At 41.6% G+C, this 20,520-nt stretch overlaps 2 protein-coding genes across 3 annotated transcripts in view; both read right to left on the reverse strand.

The window, feature by feature from the left end:
- UNC13C (unc-13 homolog C) overlaps positions 1 to 20,520 on the reverse strand; it is a 405,035-nt gene that overhangs the window by 326,098 nt on the left and 58,417 nt on the right. The window lies entirely within an intron of this gene.
- Positions 4,202 to 14,459, reverse strand: PYGO1 (pygopus family PHD finger 1). Its single transcript, XM_032123419.1, has 3 exons — positions 14,339 to 14,459; positions 9,853 to 9,938; positions 4,202 to 8,081 (listed from the first exon to the last, which is right to left on the reverse strand). The coding sequence occupies exons 1-3, from the start codon at positions 14,385 to 14,387 to the stop codon at positions 6,960 to 6,962; spliced, it is 1,257 nt and encodes a 418-aa protein (XP_031979310.1). The 5' UTR covers positions 14,388 to 14,459; the 3' UTR covers positions 4,202 to 6,959.

Here is a 20,520-nt window from a genome sequence, read left to right on the forward strand (position 1 = left end):
ACATCAACCATACAGTCTATTTACTTAAAAGCTACATCTGCAATGCAAAGCTTGTAGGAGACAGTAAATATCACTGACACATTTTTATGTCAAAGTAGCAGATTTAGCTGCTAGAGGACACAAAAGGGACTCAGCAAGGTCTTGGATCAACCTTAAAAGTTTTGAATTGATGTGTAGGTTCAGAAACACCACCTCTGTCCCACATACTCCACACCACAGCCTTACCTGTGAGTAAGCACTCTCACTGTGACACACTTGCAAAATAAACAAGAGACACCCATGCATAATGGTTCTTCTGCTGGCACTAACTTTATCGGTCAAAAGTTTGCAGTGCAAGAAGATAAATTTTTCCATTGAAAATCTGATTCCTAAATTCCCATCTCCTATGATATGAAGGATGCAGATTTATGTTCCAGACAAACCTTAATAATATTAATATTCTGGACCTTCCAGCTGCCTATATACACATATATCTGTTCTGGGGTTATTTCACTTCTAATGCCTTCAGAAGTTTGAATATATGGGAGAAAAAAAAAAATCCGTTAAATAGCTTACATTTTCTTATCTTTAATTATTAACCTTTTTTTCTCCCATCCCTTCTAAATTCTCTCTCATTTCTCTCACCCCTCCATATCTTTTACAAATAGCAGAAACATTTTATGAGACTCTGTTTATTCCAACTGTTTCACGTACGTGGCTTGGGACCATCTATATCAGTTACTTTTAAAAATTATTGGTAAGGCAGTGATGTGGTATGTGTTTGTTCTGGTATTTTAACTAACAGGAAGAGCTTAGTAATAATTTTATAAATTGGAATAAGTAATTCTTTGTATAATCATTTCCCAAGTACAGAAAGTTATTAAAAAAACATCTATTCAGGAAAAATGGTGCTTGAGCCTTCCCTCCCATCCTACAAGGAAAGAAATGGGGCTGAAGGCACAAGACCTCTTCCCATCTGCTTTGAAGTTACTGCCGATTAACACCTTTACAGAACAGCAGAGCTCTCCAAGAGAGGCAGGAGCTGTATTTTCTGATCCATATGACCTCATGCTGCTCCTTGCAGGATTACACCTAATCCAAATGCATTCTCGCAGACGGAACATTAGAAGAGTCCGTCTAGGCATTACATCATCTTCATAAAGTCAACAGGCAACTTCCCCTCAAAAACTATCTTTATTTTAAAGGAAACTGAAACCAGACAACAGAAAGCAACAAAGTTACATACAGTGCTGGACAAAGTCTACCATATACATGTTTCAAGAACACTTGAATCAGATTCTGATGTATGTTCTTCTAAAAGGTAAAAATATCATATCATTATTAACAAAAAAGAAAATTAAATGTCAACAATCTTAATCAGCTTATATTTTGCATTGTTTGGATGGCAGTAGATTGGTAACTTGTCTTTTTCTACTCACTTTTAACTCTAAAAGGAGAATGTGGACAAAAATTTCCAAGTTAGAAGGCCCACAGCGCCTGCTCTAAAGGCCACAAACAAAAACTTGGAGGAAAGACCACGTTTTAAATAAAAATCCCTAATAACTTTGTATTATTTCACATTTCAGAAAAAAAAAATAACAAGAAAGAAAAAAAAAAAAGGAAAGAAAGAAGAAGTATATTAAGAGCTTGCCCTCCTTATATGGAAGTCCAGATTCAGGCCATTCTGTAGAGGAAAACATGAGTGTCTAGGAACAGACAGGACATCTCTCATAACTCCAATCCCAAACTGTCTTCAGTACAGCAATTCCTGAAATACAGTACACAAATCTCCAAGTAAAAAGGTGGGGTTGGATCAAAAAATTATTTTGAGACCATTTGTTTGAACGTGAAAAGGAAAATTAATCACGTATGGTAAACAATGCAGAAATAGGTATTCTCTGTGGTGTTGGGATAAGCCATTTCTAAACCAGGAGACTAATAAGGGTGCCACTGAAAACTTTAAGCTAGAGGCAGCACCTCTAAGGGCCTGAACACCACTCAGAACTAATTACCTCAGAACTGATGACACACAGCACTAGGCCATTAAAGGGACCTTTCTTTTCTTCTACATAAAGCGTAAGTTATCACCTCCATATAAAGAAGTGAATGTGCATAACTCAAGGTGTAGTGTAGGACAGTTATATTGCCTTGAAGAGTTCTGCTAAGTACACTTAGTTTCCAATTTTAGGGAAGAGTTTATTCTAACATAGAAAGCTTCTGACAAAACTTAGCAACTGCAGAACAACTTTAAAATACATCCAGTTCTACATCCTCCTGTATATATCTAATCACATCCAACAGACAAAAAAATTATATGACTTCTAAACAGAACAAAAAAATCATATGTTCTGTAAAACAAGTAAAGAGCGTTAGAATAGAATTTTCACGCCCAAGAGCTGATTACCAAATGTTCACCCATTTATCAGGGGATAATATTAAGAAATTCACATTAAGTAAGGGCAACAAGATGATAATGCATATCAGTGCTGTGTGTTCTGAAAGGTACTCAGTTTTAATTATCATGAATTGCTACCATCTATCATACCTCATTCTACGCAAGATACCACACCAGCTACCAATCCGTAAACAATAATATTTCACATACTTCATAGAGTAGCTTAAAACACATCATGGCATGAAATAATTTGTATTACATAGTAATTTAATCCCTGGCCACAGGGTTAATGTTGGACAAAGTCTGGAAACTTTTCCAATTTGAATTACATACATTAACTTTGTCACACACCACAGCACTAATGCATGTATTACTTCAGACATGCTCTAATTTAAAATCAAAACAGAAAAGTTGTTGCAAAAATACATGTCACCAATGTGGAACACATTCAAGATTGTATAAAAAGTACTGAACTGATATCCCAAAACAGGTATATTTAAGCAGTACATAAGGAAAGATTAGTTTTAATATGAAACAGTCATTTAAGTCACATACAACATGATAAGAAGCATGACTTCCTTTTTTAAAAATGCTACACCAATACTTTTACTGACAGGCAATGCTTATTTATAAAATGAAAGGGATATATTTAATGCAGATGCGTTACCGTATTAAGTTGGAATAAAGACAAATGTTAAAAAGGTGCTACATTTTAACACCACCAATTTTGTAAAAATCTCAAACCATAAAAGCACTTCACTTGCAAATATCACAGGCCCCAAACTGCAAACACTTTAAAACATTCTTGACTGTGTGCATGCAGTTTCACTGACTTCATTAATTCTCCCATGCTTGAAATGAAGCCTGAAAAATGTTATTACAAAACTGGTTCTTAGATTAAAAACTTCAGAGGTCACAAAGTATAATCTTCTTTGAGCAGCCCCCAAAATTATATTTTTGTTTTAAGTAGAGCAAACTTCATACTTTGCTCTAGCTTCTTTCATCTGAAGATCTCAAATAATAACTAGGCCTCTAAACAACCTTTGGAAGTAAGCATCAGGTCCATCTTCTGAAAGAAGAGACAGGCACAAAGAGTCAACCTGCTTGTTTCAAGTTGCAGAAGGAATGACTAAACCAGCAAGAAACAGGATTTTTGCTACCTGCCCTCTAGTCTGTATACAGCACTGTCACTTACATGTTTTCTGATTTAAAATTGGTCACTAGCAGAGAAGTACACAGTACCAGTACCAAAGGACAGTAAAATCCAAGTTATACCTATTTATTTCAGCCTAGGGGGAAAAAAAATTTGGGAGCAATAAAAGGCTGCATTTCTGTCCATGACCAGAAATTATTTGAAAAGGACACAGGCATTTCCCATAAAAATGTTAAGGTTTGCAAGATTTACAAAATCTTTGCAATATTTTTGGTGTGCAGCACCAGTACAGTCTAAATCACCAGTAATGAAAGAAGCACATGAGAGTTCAATACAAATTGTTTCATAGAGAGTATTACAAAAAACCTCACCTACTCTAGTAAGCCCTCCCACCCATCCTCCCTCCCACCCATCATTCTAGAACTAACTTCTAATGCTAATCAGCTGACATTTTCCTAGTACCTTACTAATCAAACATGACTGCTGTTTTTCCTGTGCATACTTGAACTACTACTAGTCAATACATGCAGAGAAAACCAAAATATAACTGCTCTCTAGATAAAAAGTTCAAGTATGCCAAGAGCATATCAGTAGGGCAAGCATATTGGCTGGATGACTTCTGGAGATCCTTGTCAGTCATATCTCTAGGATCAGTGCACTAACAAGCGTGGGGTGGGTTTTTAATTTGTTTTTATTTGATATAATTGACATTTGCTAATGCCTTGAGCTTACAGGTTAATAAATGCAGAAAATTTACCGGGTTACAAACCCAGTATAGTATCAGTTTAGAAAAACCTAAAATCAATTGTTAGAATAAGTTTCACAAATACACAATTTAAGGCTTTATAAAATGATATTCCAGTTGATTTTAAGTTTATAAGAACACCCTATTTAAATACTAATATCCTGACTAACTTCATGTTGGGTCGAGGAAGAGATTAAGAAATACATGGCTATTTTAAATACAATGTCCGTTCCAAAATGTTAAAACATTAATTGGACTTCCGAGAACAAATGCCCCAAAAATCTTCTCACAAGAGGCATGGGATGTGGGAGTGGGAAAGGTAACAATATCATCATTGGAGCTTTTGCTGAATTTTCACTGAGCAAGATTTTTATTTCATTTACATTACTGTAGGTGTGAACCAGCTCCATTACATTCACAGTGCAAATTGTTGCAGAAATTAAACCGATTCCCAGAGGAACTAATCTATCTAAACAAGGTTTGGCTTAATTGCTACTTCAGGTACCAAAAGCAAATTCAAACAGTCTGTCAGTTATTAGGAAAACTACTGAAGAATAAATCTCCTCTAACAGAGGTTGTTGCTTGTTTGTTTTTTTGTTGTCGGTTTTAAAATCACACCTCTGACACAACAAGATTAAGTCTAGTTAATGTAATAAATTAAAGCTACTAGTGATTAAAACAGAAGCTCTGGATCTATCTTACACTTTACATCTCCATACAGGGAAATTCCCAAGATATGGAATATGTCACTTACACTTTAGACATCATTTTCTTTTTCCTGAAGAGAGGCAAGCCAAAAAAAAAAAAAAAAAAAAAAAAAAAAGGCAATACTGCACTTACACAGCAAAACTTTTCACTTTTAAAATAAAAGTGAAAAGTGTGCGTAGATCCGCACAGTATCTTCCAGGAATGTACCACAGTAGAGCCCATTTAAAATCAAACATGACGGTGAACTATCAAACAGGCCTTACTTTCACTCATTAGCATGGCTTACCATAAAAACTACCTCTTTATTAGATGACTGTATTCTCTATAAACTCCTATATCCCTCATCATCACAGACCTGAAAAATTTATCACATTAAGGAACTATGACTAGTACCTGTGAGCTTGACATATGATTTAATTGCTGTTTAAAGACTGCTTCCAGAGCAGTGGTACATATTACAAGCAGAATCTGTTATTACAGTGCCTCTTTTTATTAATTCAAACCAATATTTCTCTCTAAAGAAACTTTTTCAGTTGCGCATGCAACTTTATCGCACTGCTAAGGCTGAACTGTTCAAGGCTAGATGCTTCCCAACACTCAAAAAAGAAGGAGAGTTATTTTTGAGATCAAGAATAAGATCAAATTATCCTTATTAAAATAGAATTTCTTAGCATCACACAAGAAGCTCTAGTGCCATTCGTACTTGTCAGTAGGATATCAGGTTTAGCAAAGGAGCTAAACTTCTGACTACTTAGTTCTGATGTGAGCAAAACTCACCTGATATCGCAGCTGTATTTCTTTTCTTCAGCTTAGATTTCCCACCCCCTCACTGAAAGACTGGCAGAGGCAGTGGTGGGAATTTAGTTTTAAGACTTTGCTAGCCAAATTATAATGCAATTCAGAGCCTGTGCAGAGCACACTCCATTGCCTTGCCCCCTCCTTCACGCCAAGTGGACTGTGTAAGCTCAGGGTGACTGAGTAGGCTGTAGCTGACAGCCCTAGAAGCTGGCCAGGATTTTCCGTGCACTAGTTCATTCACAGTTCTCAGGCAGCACTGAGGCAGGAGACTGGAACCATCAGCGAGAAAGAATGAGAGAGAGGTGCATGACTGCACAACCGTGACAGATGCAAAGACTGTATCCCAAGGTATGCCCTCAAGATAAAAGATTTAAGGTTATATGTGCAACCCTAGTTTTGGCATTCTCTAGATTCAAAGCAGTGGACTTCATAAACTTGATGTGTTCTTTTTCCAATTTAATCCTATTTTGCAACAATTTCCAAATAATGCAAGACCTAGCAAGAGCCTTCAGCAAGTAATTGCTGAGAAGTCAAAAGAGATTATTGCCTTTTCAAGGAAACAGAAATGTGTAATAGTTAGCGGGTTTCATTGTGTTACTAAGCAGGAATTCATGATTTTTGAATAGCACATTAATGCTTTCCTTCAAAAGTAGGAAAAAGCATATACAAAATTCTCTTTATTTACCCTAAAGTAACAACTATTAGTACTGCACATTCCTCCATGTCATCTCCACTATATTCAGAGAAAGGCTAGCAAGAACATCAATAACAGACATTCACGCCAAAAGAAAAAAAGAAAGTAATGAGTACTTGCAAATATAGTACCATTAAAACCAAGCACTAGATGCTAGTGTTAGTTAACACATTAATACACACTAGCAAATTAGGGCTATTCATTCAGGCACATTTTTCCTTCAATAATATTGTCAACGCTCACCCTACTTCCGATCAGTTGTCAGTTACAGTTTAATCAGAAATAAAAAATATTCCATCCTGTAAAACATTTGGACACATAAAACTAAGAGTACAAAAGCTGAGATGAAAGTTTATGAATGAAAACAATTACGGAAAAATAGATGACAGCAATCAAACACAACTGATTGTCTGCAGAAAGTGAAGTACCCAATTTGTAACTGAATTTTCGTAGCAAGTATTTCCTCCACCAGCACCCATTCAGGCTGTCAGCCTTCTGTGTTCAGCGCAGGCGGTCCCGCAGTCTCTCTCGTGCGCATTAACTGCACGTCCTTGTCAGCCATGCAGGTGTCACAGCCCCACACTGCCGATGCCTCTGCTGTGAGAAGGCCATAGGCTGACTCTGTCATGCCTGTACAGATCCGATGGAACCATTTTTGACAAGAGGCTTCACACAGGATGGCGTCCTGGTCATCATTGACCTCGTGTGTACAAATTCCACACGGATAGACGGGTTCAGAGGACGAGTGCCCATGACGACTGGGATGGAGGGGTGTTTTGCTGCTCTTTTCAGAGTTGCATCCTTCAGCAGTACCTCGAGGCTGGCGGGACTTGGTTTGAGTCCCATTTGAGTGGCCAGCATTGGTGTTATCAGCACTATTAGAATGGCTGTTATCCTGATCTACCACACTGTTTCGAGTAACATTCTTCAGGTCACTGTTACCTTGACTTACAATGTCCTCTGTCCTGTGATGATGCTGATGAGCAGCAGTGTTCTGGCTGGATGCTTTGCTTGCACCTTGACTAAAGTCTTGCTTTTGTGCCGATGATTTTGTCTGGTTGTATGCGTTTGGTGGAGGAACAAAAGAATGGTTTGACTCTAGCTGAGAATTTGAAAAATTTGGATTGTTTCCAGGACCAAAGTTAGTTGGCACATCCGGGTGAGGTATCTGACCGGAATGGCCAAAGTTCTCCCCAGGATTTGGCCTGAAATGCTGAGCAGGCATATTGACATTTTGATTTATCTGACCACTGCTATAAGGTGGTTGATTCCCAAAACCCGGGTTCTCGTGTGGACCAAAGCTGAAAGAATGGGGTCGACTAAAACCCATGCCAACAGGGTTTTGAGGAAGAGGATGTGGTTGGTTTCTGAGGGAGTAAGAAGCACCATACGGTGAGGACACTCTGGGCAGAACATGAGGTGGCATTCTGAAAGTATTATAGCCTCCAAAGCCAGGATAACCGGGATTACTGAAATATGGATTTCCTGAAGGAAGTGGTTTATAAGACACAGTATTATAGTTGTCATCAAATGGATTTGCAGCTACAAGGTGGTCAGAGCTTGGGTTCGGTGGTGGAGCGTATTCAGATGGAGGAGGAAATGATGACCCCTACAAATATTTTAAATACAACATTTTAATTAGTTTTAGTATTTCCCTGCAAGACAGACCAACCGCAAAGGTCCTGGATTAGCAATACAACCGCTGAAAGAACTGTTCGGCTGTTGCGTAAAATTCACCCAATGTACCCTGCCAGGCTGTCTGAAATTTCAGTACAGAGGCAGGAGAGGAGCTTGGGCTCCAGATAATGTTGTGATTTGTAGTAGTCTCAGTGTTCTAAAAAAATTGCAGTTGAAAATACAACTTGATCTGTGACTTCTATTTCATAATCTTTTACAAAAGACGAGCAACAATACAGAAATCCAGTCATCACAAACCCATACACAAAGTATTTCCAAACATCGAAGAGCAGATTTGAAGCATTTCCCTAACTTCATTTTGGGTTCACGTTACTGAATATACATGTCTCAAGACACCCCACTTCTATGAGGATATACAAACCTAATGGTACTCTAACTCTAAAAAAGGCATACAGAATATAGGAGTCAGCAGACTGGTGTTTTCTGTAGTCTGTGGAATACTCTATGCCGTACATTTCTATACCAAACAGAGGTATCCCTTACGAGCATTCAGCAATTGTGGACAGTCTGCAAAGCACAGTCAGTAGGTACGAAATACAAGGATTATGCTCAGGTTACAGAGCATAATCGAGTGTTTAATGGAGCCCAGAGTCCGTTTAAATGTCACCACTGAAGTTATACAATTGAAATTCATTCTAGGCTAGCCTGTAGGGCACATCTGCTGGGTTCACCCTCACGCTAACTGTGCTCACAGAAAGCATTTCCTCCTAAGTGCTAGTAAACTAAGACTTAAAATTTATTAAAAAAAGAAAAAAAATTGCTGCAGTGCAAATTTTGAACCTGGTCAGAAGGAATGGAAGCTAATCTGCATGTCCTCTAGAGTTATTACCATTCTAGAACACAAGGAAACTCCACCAAGAAAGACGTGTGAAACCTTGTAAAGTAACTGAATATTTCTCAGAGCAAGTTTCCCCGTGACTACTTTAAAACAAAACAAAAATGAAGAAAACAGTTCCACATCCCAATGGACTCTGCATAGGCCTAAGAGAAACTGATTGTTATGCCTACATAAATAAAATTATTCCCACTGGGCAGTACCAAATTAACAGATACTCTCACTCAAAGCTGAATGAACACACAAAGGAAAACTCTGCACTACAGATATCCAATTGCTTAAGATGTTTTGTATCGAGGCTTTCTTTTCTGGAAAGAAAAACTGCACAGAAATGTCAAATTGCAGGGATTCACTGGAAAGGAGCTCTACCTGCCTCACAGCTTTTGCTTGAAAATCACTTGGGCAGTATGCCAAGAGTTTGGTCAAACATTAACAAACTGTACTGATTCATTAGCCCACAAACCTACACATACAGGAATGCAAGTAGGGAGAGAAGCAGTCTCATGGCAACTACTCCCGCTGTACAGATTTCTACCAATGGCTACAAAGTCATTAAAAAAAAGTCTGTCTCAGAATCAAATCCATATGGTAAAAATACAAGTTGTTGCAGTCTCACTGTGCTCTTCTCTTTATACATCTTTGGCAACTTACAGAGATTAAAATAACTTTGGTGCAAATAACTAGCATTAGGAAGATTTCAACTTCACAGTAAAACCAAAATATTCGGTATGTAGCTGCTATTTGTGACAACCAACCGATACTCTGAACAATGAGAGATAGTCACGCCAGCAAACAACATTTGAGTGCACTACTTGTCGAGAATTCAAAAGAAGTAAGGGGAATTTACCTGTGTATTTGCTTTGCGCTTTTTCTTATCGGGGCTTCCAAGCTGAACTCCTGGTCCTCCTAACCCATCCAATCCACTGTCACCACCTACAAGATGTCAATCAGTGCAATAGTGCATTAGTTTTCTTACAGACTGTATTGTAAGTTTGCCAGTAACTGCCATAGCAACAGATATCTGTTACAAATACTGAACTCTGATTGACTCTGGTGCCTTATGTTGCAAGTGCTTAAGGAGCACACATGTGGAGATAAGCTAACAATCTCTCCTATACCGCTGTCTGCTATCACTTCAGTGTCCCATTCTGCTCATTTCCATTGAAATAAACATTTCCATTTATTTTATTTTCATCTGTTCCTTGGTTCTTAACATCTCCACGTCACCAGTTAGAAGTATTTCTTCTTTTTATAACTCATTAAACTTTCAAAAGAACTGCATAAGGCCGTGCCTAAGACTCCCCTCTTATTGAACTTACACAGACACAGCGTTTATCAAACTCAGTGTAGCAATACACAACAGAGTGTTACAATCCCCCGTGAAGGAAAAGTAAACAGTAGTAGATCCGTGAATAAAAACCACTGAGAACCTGCCACGTTGTTTAGACGAACCTCCAGTGTACCAGATCTAAATTTCACTAAATCCAAGACTTGATCAAACAAAAAGACACCTGCCGAAAATAAGAGGGGCTCTAAGTGAACCAGCCCACCTCTGCAGAAACCTCGTAGAATGACTGAGCAAGGCTGTTTTGGCACAAAAAGAAGTAAGGAATGTTCATTTCACTGGTTATTCAATCAGACTTAAACCTGAGCAATACAAAGAGATATCTGTACTTCACCTGGGATTCCTCTTCACCCCTCACAACAGTGGGACAAGCTCTCAAAGTTGTATAAACTGCGGCTTTCATTTTTAAAACCCTAGTTAGACCATAGATGAAGAACAAATCTAGCACACTCATTATTATCCCAGTCAGTCCATCTTCATGGGGCTCAAGCGAAATTTCCGTGATAGGGGAATGCAAAGAAATCCCTGAGCTGAAGTATGTAGAAGCATTTTCAGGTTGACAAGAGCAACGCACACTGAAGTACTAACACCATTACATTAAGAAACTATATTAATTCCTTTCTTTCTCAGGGCCATTAAGATATTGCTCTTTTATGTAACTATATAGTAACAGCATAGAACTGTAAGCAGACAATCCAACCAAAAAATTGTACTGTTGTTTGTTTAAAATTCATATTCAGAATATGAGTCAAACTTTATCAAGATGCAAGCATCCAGCTGAACGCACAGGTCTTCATCACCAAAGACAACCTGGCGGTAACTGTGAATTATCAACAGTATTATGTAAAGCGGCACAACGTATGACATGATACTGCTCTGTGTTAGATAAGTGTTCCCAGCAGATAGGTAAACTGGCTTTAGGACTGTTCAGCAACACTGTCTCTTCTCACAGGGAAGCAGCACACCTACTGTACACAGACCAAAATACCCAAGCTATTTCAAATACTCCTGATCCAAGGAGGCCTGACAAATTTTCACTCCTAGCACTTCCTCCCTGCCTCCTTTTTTTTGGAGGTTTCGGGGAATTTACTGGTCCTACTTCAAGTAAGAATCCAGTTTTGCCTCTCCTTCAATAAGTTCCCTTTGGCTTCAGCTGTCACTGTTGAAATTTGATTTCATTTTTCATTGCACATAAGGAAGATACATGGATATCCCAGATCTACACCCATCAAATTTTAAGTCAGAATTTCAAAGACAAGGGCACGATTTCACAATCAAGTTCTTGAAATAAACTCATGCTTGCACACAGCATATTGTGGTCTAAGCTACCATCAGAGAAACTAGGGGAAAGTCTCTTTAAAAAAAGAGAATTTTTGCCTTGATTTAGAATATAAAATCCTGCATATACTTAGTGTGCTATGAAGCATTGCCACTGCATTACCTGTAGATACTAAATGATCACGGCCTAAAGTTTTACATAAAGAATGATGGCAAATTTCCCTTAAATTTCAACTCTATAAATCACCTTCTTGATAATCTATTTTCTCAAAACTGTTCCTGCACTTTCTATCAGGTTTTTCTCCAGCGTTCCTAAATTCAGTGTAAGATTGGACTGCGAACGCTAATCTTCACAACCGCATAAAACACGCTCCTCTTTGTGTCCTTGTACTCTTAAAACATAAATGACGTTAATTGCTGATAGCAAAATATTACAAATATCCAGATTTCTTTTAATAAATTCAACAACTAGCAGCACAGACATCAGTAAATTTGTGATCAAGTAGAATACTGAAGGTCATACACAAGTGCTGGTTTACAGTCGCTGAAGTTAAAACTTTATAAAGCTACGTATAAATTCTCTCTCTGGGATATCAGTCTTCAAAAGCATAAGCATATAAACATTAGAATTCCAGTGACAAGTTCCAGCAATTTCTACCTGAATTATTTTCGTGGGCAAAGCCATTCACATGCCTCAGTTTACAGAAGGGAGTCCTGTGTCTGGAAAGGCACATAGCTTTTGTATTTTCAGTTCCCACTGTGTGAGGCCAATGATTAAATTCAGCCCTAAGAATTTATATTTTCCCTGTGGGTTCTATAATGATTTAATTTATACATGAAAGGAAACAGAACGTTAGTCCTAGCATACCTCCAAAAAAGAGTGAATAAGGCTCATTTTCATGCAGCCAAAAGAAACTTTCCACAAAGTCACTTTTGGTACCTACCACACAGACTTTCATTAAAGGGGCACCGAGCATTTTGGAACACTGCACTAATGAAAAATTATTCATTGTCCGAGACTAATTTTTCAGGCAAAAATACAATCCTTTTGACTGGGACATCATCTATCTCACGGACCTAAATATAAAAATATTTATCTGATAACTATTCCCCCATTAAACTACAGCTAAAATTAATTTCAGCCATTCACATTTGGGCAAAGGAGAAGAGATAAGCCTCATATTCTCTATTACTTCATACATACACAAGACGGACATTTTCAGCGTGAGTCAGGAGAACTGCAAGTTGTAGTTTTGTTTACGCATTATGGGATTTTGACTTAGCACCTAATTTATGCCATACTTAACATACTGCAAATACAGTATAGAATATTTTCATATTCACTAACAAATCTCTGTCTAGGTTTTTAGAGGGTGGATGCCAGAGTCTTTTTAAACGGTGCTTTATCTCAGTAAGAATGCTTTCCCAACAAACACAAATGGCTGAATAAACTTTTCATTATAGACAGAGAACTAAAAATAGTCTCATTTCAACCGGGTTTGGTGACCCTCTTCTGAGGCCCTGAGACTGTAAACAGTTTTGATACTAAGCTGTAATCAGGTGGAACTCGGCGCGTAACTCCGGCACGCGAAGCCATATATGCTTAAATATTTGCAGAATCGGGGCTTGAGAGTGGAGGAGTCTAATGAATCCCAGTCTCCTCTGTAACAGTGCTGTGTGTTTTCATTCTCTCATTTTCAAGGTTGCAATCCAGCTGTTACTATAACAGTTTCTGAAAAGCAACCTGTAAATCAACGACAACGCGCACCGTGGAATCCACACCTTTTCCCACTTATCCAACCAGAAAAAAAGCTTAAAACGTCAAGAACAATAGAATTTCAGGGGCAAAACAGGAGGCAAAAAACCGAGAAGCACTAAATTGCAAATTTTATAATTTTGCCCCGATTTTCACCCAACTCAGTCACCCATCCTGCTGTCTTTGATTATTTCATTCAGAAAGGCATTTCTGTGTCTAAGGACCATAACGACACAACTATCGCTACGCAGGCTGATGTGCCACTGCCATTAAAGTCAGCTGCACTGCCGAAGTCGACGGAGACACTGCATTTCTACCCTTCTCCCTACACCTTTCAAAGAAACACATACTTCGAACCTTACCAGAGCCAAACACCAGTGTTATTAGTAAAGAATAATATTTCGATTTTTTTTTTTTTTTTCTCCCGGAAAGGGAAAGACAAAACCCCAACTAGACTCAAGCACACAGCCAGGACTGGGGGCAGAAAAGCGAACACTCAAGTGTAATTTATGGGCTCTGCATCAGCACGAACTCGGACATGTGGCAGTGCCGCCGTATTCCCTTGCACCAGCAGTATGCTCGCTGCATACTAATGCGCTGCACATCCCCAGACACACAAGAGACAGGACCGCACACCGCCCTCCCCTGCGGGGCACACCTGCGCGCACAGCGAGCCCCGGGGCTGCTTTTCAAGGCCCGGAGGCTGCGGGAGCCCGCGGGGCCCGGCCGGGCCCCACCGAGCAAACTTCGAGCGGCCCCCGCGCCGTCGGCCCCGCCGCAGCCGCAGGGAGGGACGGCAGCGGAGGCGGCCCGGCCCGCGCTGCGCGGCGAGGGGAGCCCGGCGGGAAGCGGCGGCGCGGGCGGTGCGCGCATCCCGCGGCTCGGCCAGCGCTCCGCACGGGAGCCAGGCCCCAGCGGCGGCCACCCCCGGGCCCGGCCGGGCCCTTGCCGTACCTCGGGATCTCTTCAGCGCGATGGGGTCCTTCTCCTGTTCCGCTGACATTACAGACAGCAGCGCATGGCTCCCAGGGCGCCAGGAATCGGGGCTCTTTGATGCTGCTGCCGCCGCCGCCGGCCCGCACCCCGCACCCCGCCCCCTCCGCCCCCGCCTCCTCCGCCACCGCCCCCGCCCGCTGCTGCCGTAGCCGCCGCCGCCCCAGCAGCGGAGCTACGAGACTTTGCAAAGTTTGGGCGCGGGAGGGCTCCGCTGCAGCACGCGGCGGGGGCCAGGCCAGGCGGGGTCCGGCGAGCGGAGCGCCGCTGCCTGGGGGCCGCCCTGGGATCCGCGGAGCGCCGAGCCGCGCCGGGCAGGGCCCCCGCAGGCTGCGGGCACCCGCCTCGCCCGGCCCCCGCCGCCGGGGCTGCCGGGCCCCCGCGCAGCGCCCCCGCCGGACACGGCGCCGCTCAGTGCGCCGAGCACCCCTTGCCCGCCGGCTCCCGGGCGCGCAGGAGCGGCAGCGTCCGCGGGGCGCTCCGCGGCGCTCCCCCTGCTCCCGCCATGAGCGCGGCAGGACTGCCGCGGCCCCGGCCGCGCCGCCGCTCGGAACAAAGGCGCCGCGCTGGGGCGGCTCCGCCGGCGCCACCACCCTCCGCTCGGCCACCGCCGGGGCTCGGTCCGGCCGCGGGACGGCTCCGGGGCTGGCCGGGGCCGACAGTGCCCCTGAGCGCAGGGACCGCGGCGGGAGCGGGGCTGGGGGCAGCCTCGGCCGCCGTGCGGGAGTCGCTGGCCGGGACCGGCTCTCGGCCGCCAGTGGTTCCACGGCGCGGCTCCGGTGCGGCACGTGTCTCACGCCTGCTTCCCGCCTCCGGGCTGCGACTCCCGTTCTCCAAGCCCACGCGGGCGGGTGTCTGAATGGCTGGAGTACCACACTCCGGCGGCTGCCGGGCAGGCGGGAGGACCTTCCTCAGGGAGGGTCTCCCCGCACAAAGGCGTCACCCGCCAGCCGGGTCTCTGGCCTGGGGGTACCGCACAAACCACTGGGCCGAGCTGGTGCCCTCGCAGCGTCGGTTAACCCTGCGGAACCCTTGAAAACACACGGCGATAGATGAATCGGTGCCGGTGTCGCTGTAATTTTGCGCAAACGCATTCTGCCTCAGTTTCCCGTCGTCTGAAGTGGCTGCGTTTTAGAGGTGTTACATATGGAGTTCTTGATCTAGATCAAAATTGTTAATCAACTGCATTAAAAGTACCATTTGAATAAAGATTTATTGTCCCGTAAGCGGGATAAAAAAACGCCCAGCTGTACAGCATGCACACCTGACTTCACAATACCTGGCAGTGCTATGTACTTTCTTGTTAGATGGATAGTTGGTACTCTTGGTACTCTTTGGAAGACTTTTTCTGAGGGGAAAAAGTTACATTCGTGTAAAGGTTAAGATATTGGTATGACTCTTACTTAGTTAGACGTGCAAAATGCAAAAGTAAAGTGGAGAAAGTAACTCATGTCGTTTTCTGCCCTTCCCTAGACATCATTTTTATTTGTCCACAGTCTCTTACTTTGCAGCGATCCCAGATACGAGTGCCTCGAAGTACAGCGCACCGCCAGTATTCTCATGGGACGTGCTGCTTGATTTTGTGTAATCTTACTGAGGAGAAGTAGAGCCTGTTATTGGCGAGGTAGGTGTGAGCTTGTCTATATTTGGAGGAAGATGCGCCTTATCTGTGAAGAGATTTGCCTTTTTTGTGACAGAGCTTGCTGCAGGCCCAACTGATTCTCCCAGGGCTGCACGAGCTTTGTGCACTGCTGCCGTGTAATGGCATGTAGACTGTAATTACGAATGCGCGGATTGATGTCACTGAGCCTATAAAGGTTCCTGCGGGGAGATTGTCTGCATCAGAAATGTGAGCTGGGAATTCAGATTTAACCCAGTGCTCTAGTTGCAAAAAATTATGTCTGTTGCGCTGTTCATCCAAATTCAGCTTTTAACTGGCTCAGGTCGTTCGTGAGCAATCTGTGAGAATCCTGTTGGACTAACTTTACACTTCTAAACTCTCACTGGAAATAGCTGATGTGGTGTGTGAAAGGAACTAATTCACTGGCTCAGGTGCCTGCTACACCAGCATCCCAAATATTCCCCAAAAATCTATAGAAGTTCTCATTATGACACACTATTCACCGCCTGATAAGCCTCACTGCTCATTGGTTGTCCTTAAAGTTACTCCAACATTTCTTCCTCCCAAAATCTGGCATTAATTAAGAAGGCTTAGGGGTAGCCAGTTCGCAACCTTCCAACACCTAAGTGGAAGTTACCAGGAAAAGAGAGACAAAGCCCTTCACAGTGGAATGTGACAGAAAAATGAGACCCGTAATTTGAAATGAGCTTCCAGCTGGGCAAAACCCAGAATAGCCTGGCCCAAGTTCAGCATTAAACTTGCTTTGTGCAAAAGGCTGGACTCAAAGTCAAGACCTCCAAAGTCCTTTTGAACTGTAAGGATTCTGTCATTCTGAAATAATTTTCTTCTTTTTAACAGTAACCAACCACACAGAAAGCTCTCCCTCCCTGCCAGAGTACTCAGCTGTGAACAAATACTGTCATTCAGTATAACTCATCCTGACTGTTAAAAGGGTGGCTTTGGTGAGATAACAATAACTTCAACCATGTGACTGATCAGACCTAAAAATGTTATTAAGTATAGAGGAGCTGGTTTGATAACTTCTAAGTTCTTTTCCTTCTGAATTCCGATTAAAAAGAAGGCTACTAAAAGAGTATTTCTGTACAAAATACCAGAAGGCAAAGGAAGTTTTTTACTAATTGTTGTAGTAATGTCCGAACATTCAACACCGCTTAACAGTTTTAGGAGAGAAATATCAGTGAGTCTTGGAACCATAACAGATTTTTATAACATTTTTTCCACACGTATTTACTGCATATCTCAGGAGCAGGGAGTAGCAGAGCATAGAAGCCCATTTTGATAACATACAAATGTATGCAAATGTGCTAGCAGTAAAAAAAACACCTTAGAGAACTCTACTGATGTTTAAGGAATTCAGAAAAGGAAAAAGTGAAAATTTCATTCTGTTTGATTTTACAGGGGCCAAGATACTATCTCAGAGGAATAAAATCAGTAAAGAAAAAAGAAAGCATGACATCAGAAGAAAAAAAGCCAGAAACTGGCTGAACTATGTAACTCTGCCACTTCCAGTACCAGGGGAAAATACAGATGTTTTTCTCTCATGTAAGCTATGTATGTTCGAAAATACAGAAAGTTCTCAGATACACACAGAGCTTTACTCTGATGTACCAGCTCGTTGCAGAAGATTTTCCACACAGACAGAAATCAGCCCCTGCGCAATCGACACGGACCTGGGAGACCAGCAGGCTCCTGCAGAAGGGCAGTGCCAAAGTACAGCATCTCGGAGCACCTGGGCAGATTTTCTGGCACATGGACACACAAGTCAAGCAGCCAGTAGTCTCTTCCACCCGGATAGAAAGTGCTGAGCTAGAAAAAAGGGACACATTTAAGGAAATTTGGATTGCAATAGTCTTAACTTGTAACACTATTCCAGCATCAGTAGATTTGATTCCTCCACTTGCTATGAGGGGAAATAAAAAAATAATTCATTTTTCTAAAAGGCCTTTCTTCATGTTCTACAAATTTAAGTGCTAATTCTACAACCTCATACATGTTTCACAGCACCACTGTTTATCAAGGCTGGAGGGAGTTTGTGTCAGGCCTGAGACAACACTAAAAATCTGGGTTTGTTGTTCTGCTGGAGTTACACCTCTCCTCCAGGCTCATTTGTTCTCCTCCTCTACACCTCCCTTTGTTGGTAGTAAACTGAACACACGTGCGTGTTTACAAGTTACACTGAGATGTGCTTTTCACGCCTTTTTAACCTGGCTGGTTATGCAGCTGATAGTACTCTGGGAAAGTGTGTCAAACGGGTCTCTTCTGGGTCTGTCAGATGGAGAGCATAGAGCATCTCCCCCGATCTGAGGGGTTGTAACTCTAACTGAAACAGTTTGAGCACAAGTCATTGAAGCCATTCCAGTGCAAACTGCTCTGCCTGCCGGTGAACGCTACATCTGTTCTGGTGACATAAACCAGGCCTCACCAGCCCGCATCGGTTTCGTTTCTGCTTTTAATCAGCAAAAATTAGGACTGTCTAAACTTCTGCACTAGCCACTCAGCCACATAATATAAACTACAAAACAATCTAATTAATCATTTATTCATGTTTCAACTTCAATCTGAAATGAATACAAAACTGTTTGTAGGAAAAAAGTGCAAAATATATTGGTTTATGACTTGATGCATGAAAGAATGTAAGATTTTTTTTTCTGTAGCCCATTGCATTAGTTTTCTTCCGTATGACAGAAGTCTGAGAATGATCATGCCTTTGTCTAATCACATTGCAAATCATTGGCTGATGAAACACATTTTTCTAAGCTTTGCAAGACATGTTATTAGTGAACTGATCAACAAAGGTCTCAGATGTACAAAGGGCACTCTAGTGTCATATCTATACTGGAACAAAATTTTTTAAGTTCAAAGCAAGCTCTTAGTTATGAAACCTAGTGAGAATAATTGATTTAGGGTGGGTTTTTTTGTGCTCATTAATTTTTTCAGCTTGCATCTAAAACGTGTATGCTCAAGTATCTCAGAAAAAAAGCAGCTTCAATGCACGCAGACACTCTTGCCAACAACACACAACTTATAAAGTGTTAAAACCTACAATTTTCCAATAGTTTTAAACTATAAAATTCTATATCCAATATATAAAAATTAATTAGTACCTAAACAATTAAAATATAAAGATGATATTGATTACCCAGGAACTTAAGTTTAGTTATTGTATTTACATCTACATATACACCAAGGAACAAATATTTTCACAAGAAATCCAGTGCGTGTGTGTGTATATATATGCATTAAAAAACCTCATTTGATCTTCAAGTCACCACAATAGATACAACCTCTGTGATAAGTAAAAGGAAACTTTCTGTTTGCCGTGTTAACTGCAATATAATACATTTTAGAAAGGGACAAATACACTTTTAAGAAACCTTTGTAGGCTTCTATGCAAACTGGACTTCTGCCTACTCAGAGGTGGTCGCCTGTTGAGCAACGAATGGTGAAATGGGGACACTTTGTGGGGAAAGGAAAGAAATGCAATTTCTTGCTCTTTCTGGATCATCATCTTGAATCCTTTGAATTTCCCTTTTATCATGGTCTGATGAAAAGAGAGGGAAGCATTTAATTTCTGCACTTTGCTTTCAAAATGCACAATGAAAGAAAACATATCACAAACACTGTTAGAAAATGCAGCAAAAAAACTCCACTATGAAATTTCTTCTCTCATCCTTTGAGAGGAGATAAATCCAACTTAGTTCCCTCTTTCATTTATTGTGCCACTAAAGTAGGGAAGAACACAAGAACAGATAACTAAATATGCCTAAGTACACTGTGACCTAGTTACATAGATGCTGCGCTCATCCATTACATCTGAGAGGAGCTTCCCTAATCCCCAGGCTAAAATTCACATGAAATCCAGGATTTCAAGAAAAGGATGTAGAATTATTTTAAATACTTGCACTCTCTGCCTGCAAACATCAAACTGGATTAAATTACTTGGCATGTATTATGTCTGGTGGGGACAACTCCAAATCTGAAATTTTGAGGCAGAGGTTTTAGGATGCTATATGGCTGCTCCTCTGAGGATCCTGTCATTTACTTATCTGCTGCTGCAGGGCTGCGCTCTAAGTTTTGGCCCAGCTGAGCTACGAAAAAGAAACATCATCATAAACTCTTAAAACCTTGTTGAATGCTAAACTGAGTTGCAGAGTGCTCCTATTAAAAGGCTGTTTCCAGCCATCCTAACTATAAATGACAATCTTCTCCCTTGGGCTGAGACCACTAAACCCCAGGCTATGGCAACACCCAGCAGTGCTGGGTACCGGGGTCCCATCCCTGGCCAGGGCTCAACAGCCCAGCATGGAGGTGACCTCTGAGCCTTTCCCAGCACAGGTTCAGTCCTGGGGACTGACTGGGACTGTCAGCTGTGCTACAATGGCTGTCCCTCAATGATTTTATCTTACCCTGGGTACATCACAAGGAAGCAGTTTAGAAAAAAAAATGAGGGCGCTTTCCTCTTTAATATAGCCATTTTCCTGTAAAGTGTTTTAAAAGGCAG

Source organism: Corvus moneduloides, chromosome 13 (genome assembly GCF_009650955.1).
Source record: "Corvus moneduloides isolate bCorMon1 chromosome 13, bCorMon1.pri, whole genome shotgun sequence".
In the NCBI taxonomy this organism is placed as follows: domain Eukaryota; kingdom Metazoa; phylum Chordata; class Aves; order Passeriformes; family Corvidae; genus Corvus; species Corvus moneduloides.

Bases quoted from the DNA above. Each gene is read 5' to 3' on its own strand.
- PYGO1 (XM_032123419.1), bottom strand. From the start codon at position 14,387: ATGTCAGCGGAACAGGAGAAGGACCCCATCGCGCTGAAGAGATCCCGA. The intron at 9,939-14,338 runs GTACGGCAAGGG...GACATCTTGTAG, and splicing joins CGCGCTGAAGAGATCCCGAG to GTGGTGACAGTGGATTGGAT. The intron at 8,082-9,852 runs GTAAATTCCCCT...AAATATTTGTAG, and splicing joins AGCGCAAAGCAAATACACAG to GGGTCATCATTTCCTCCTCC.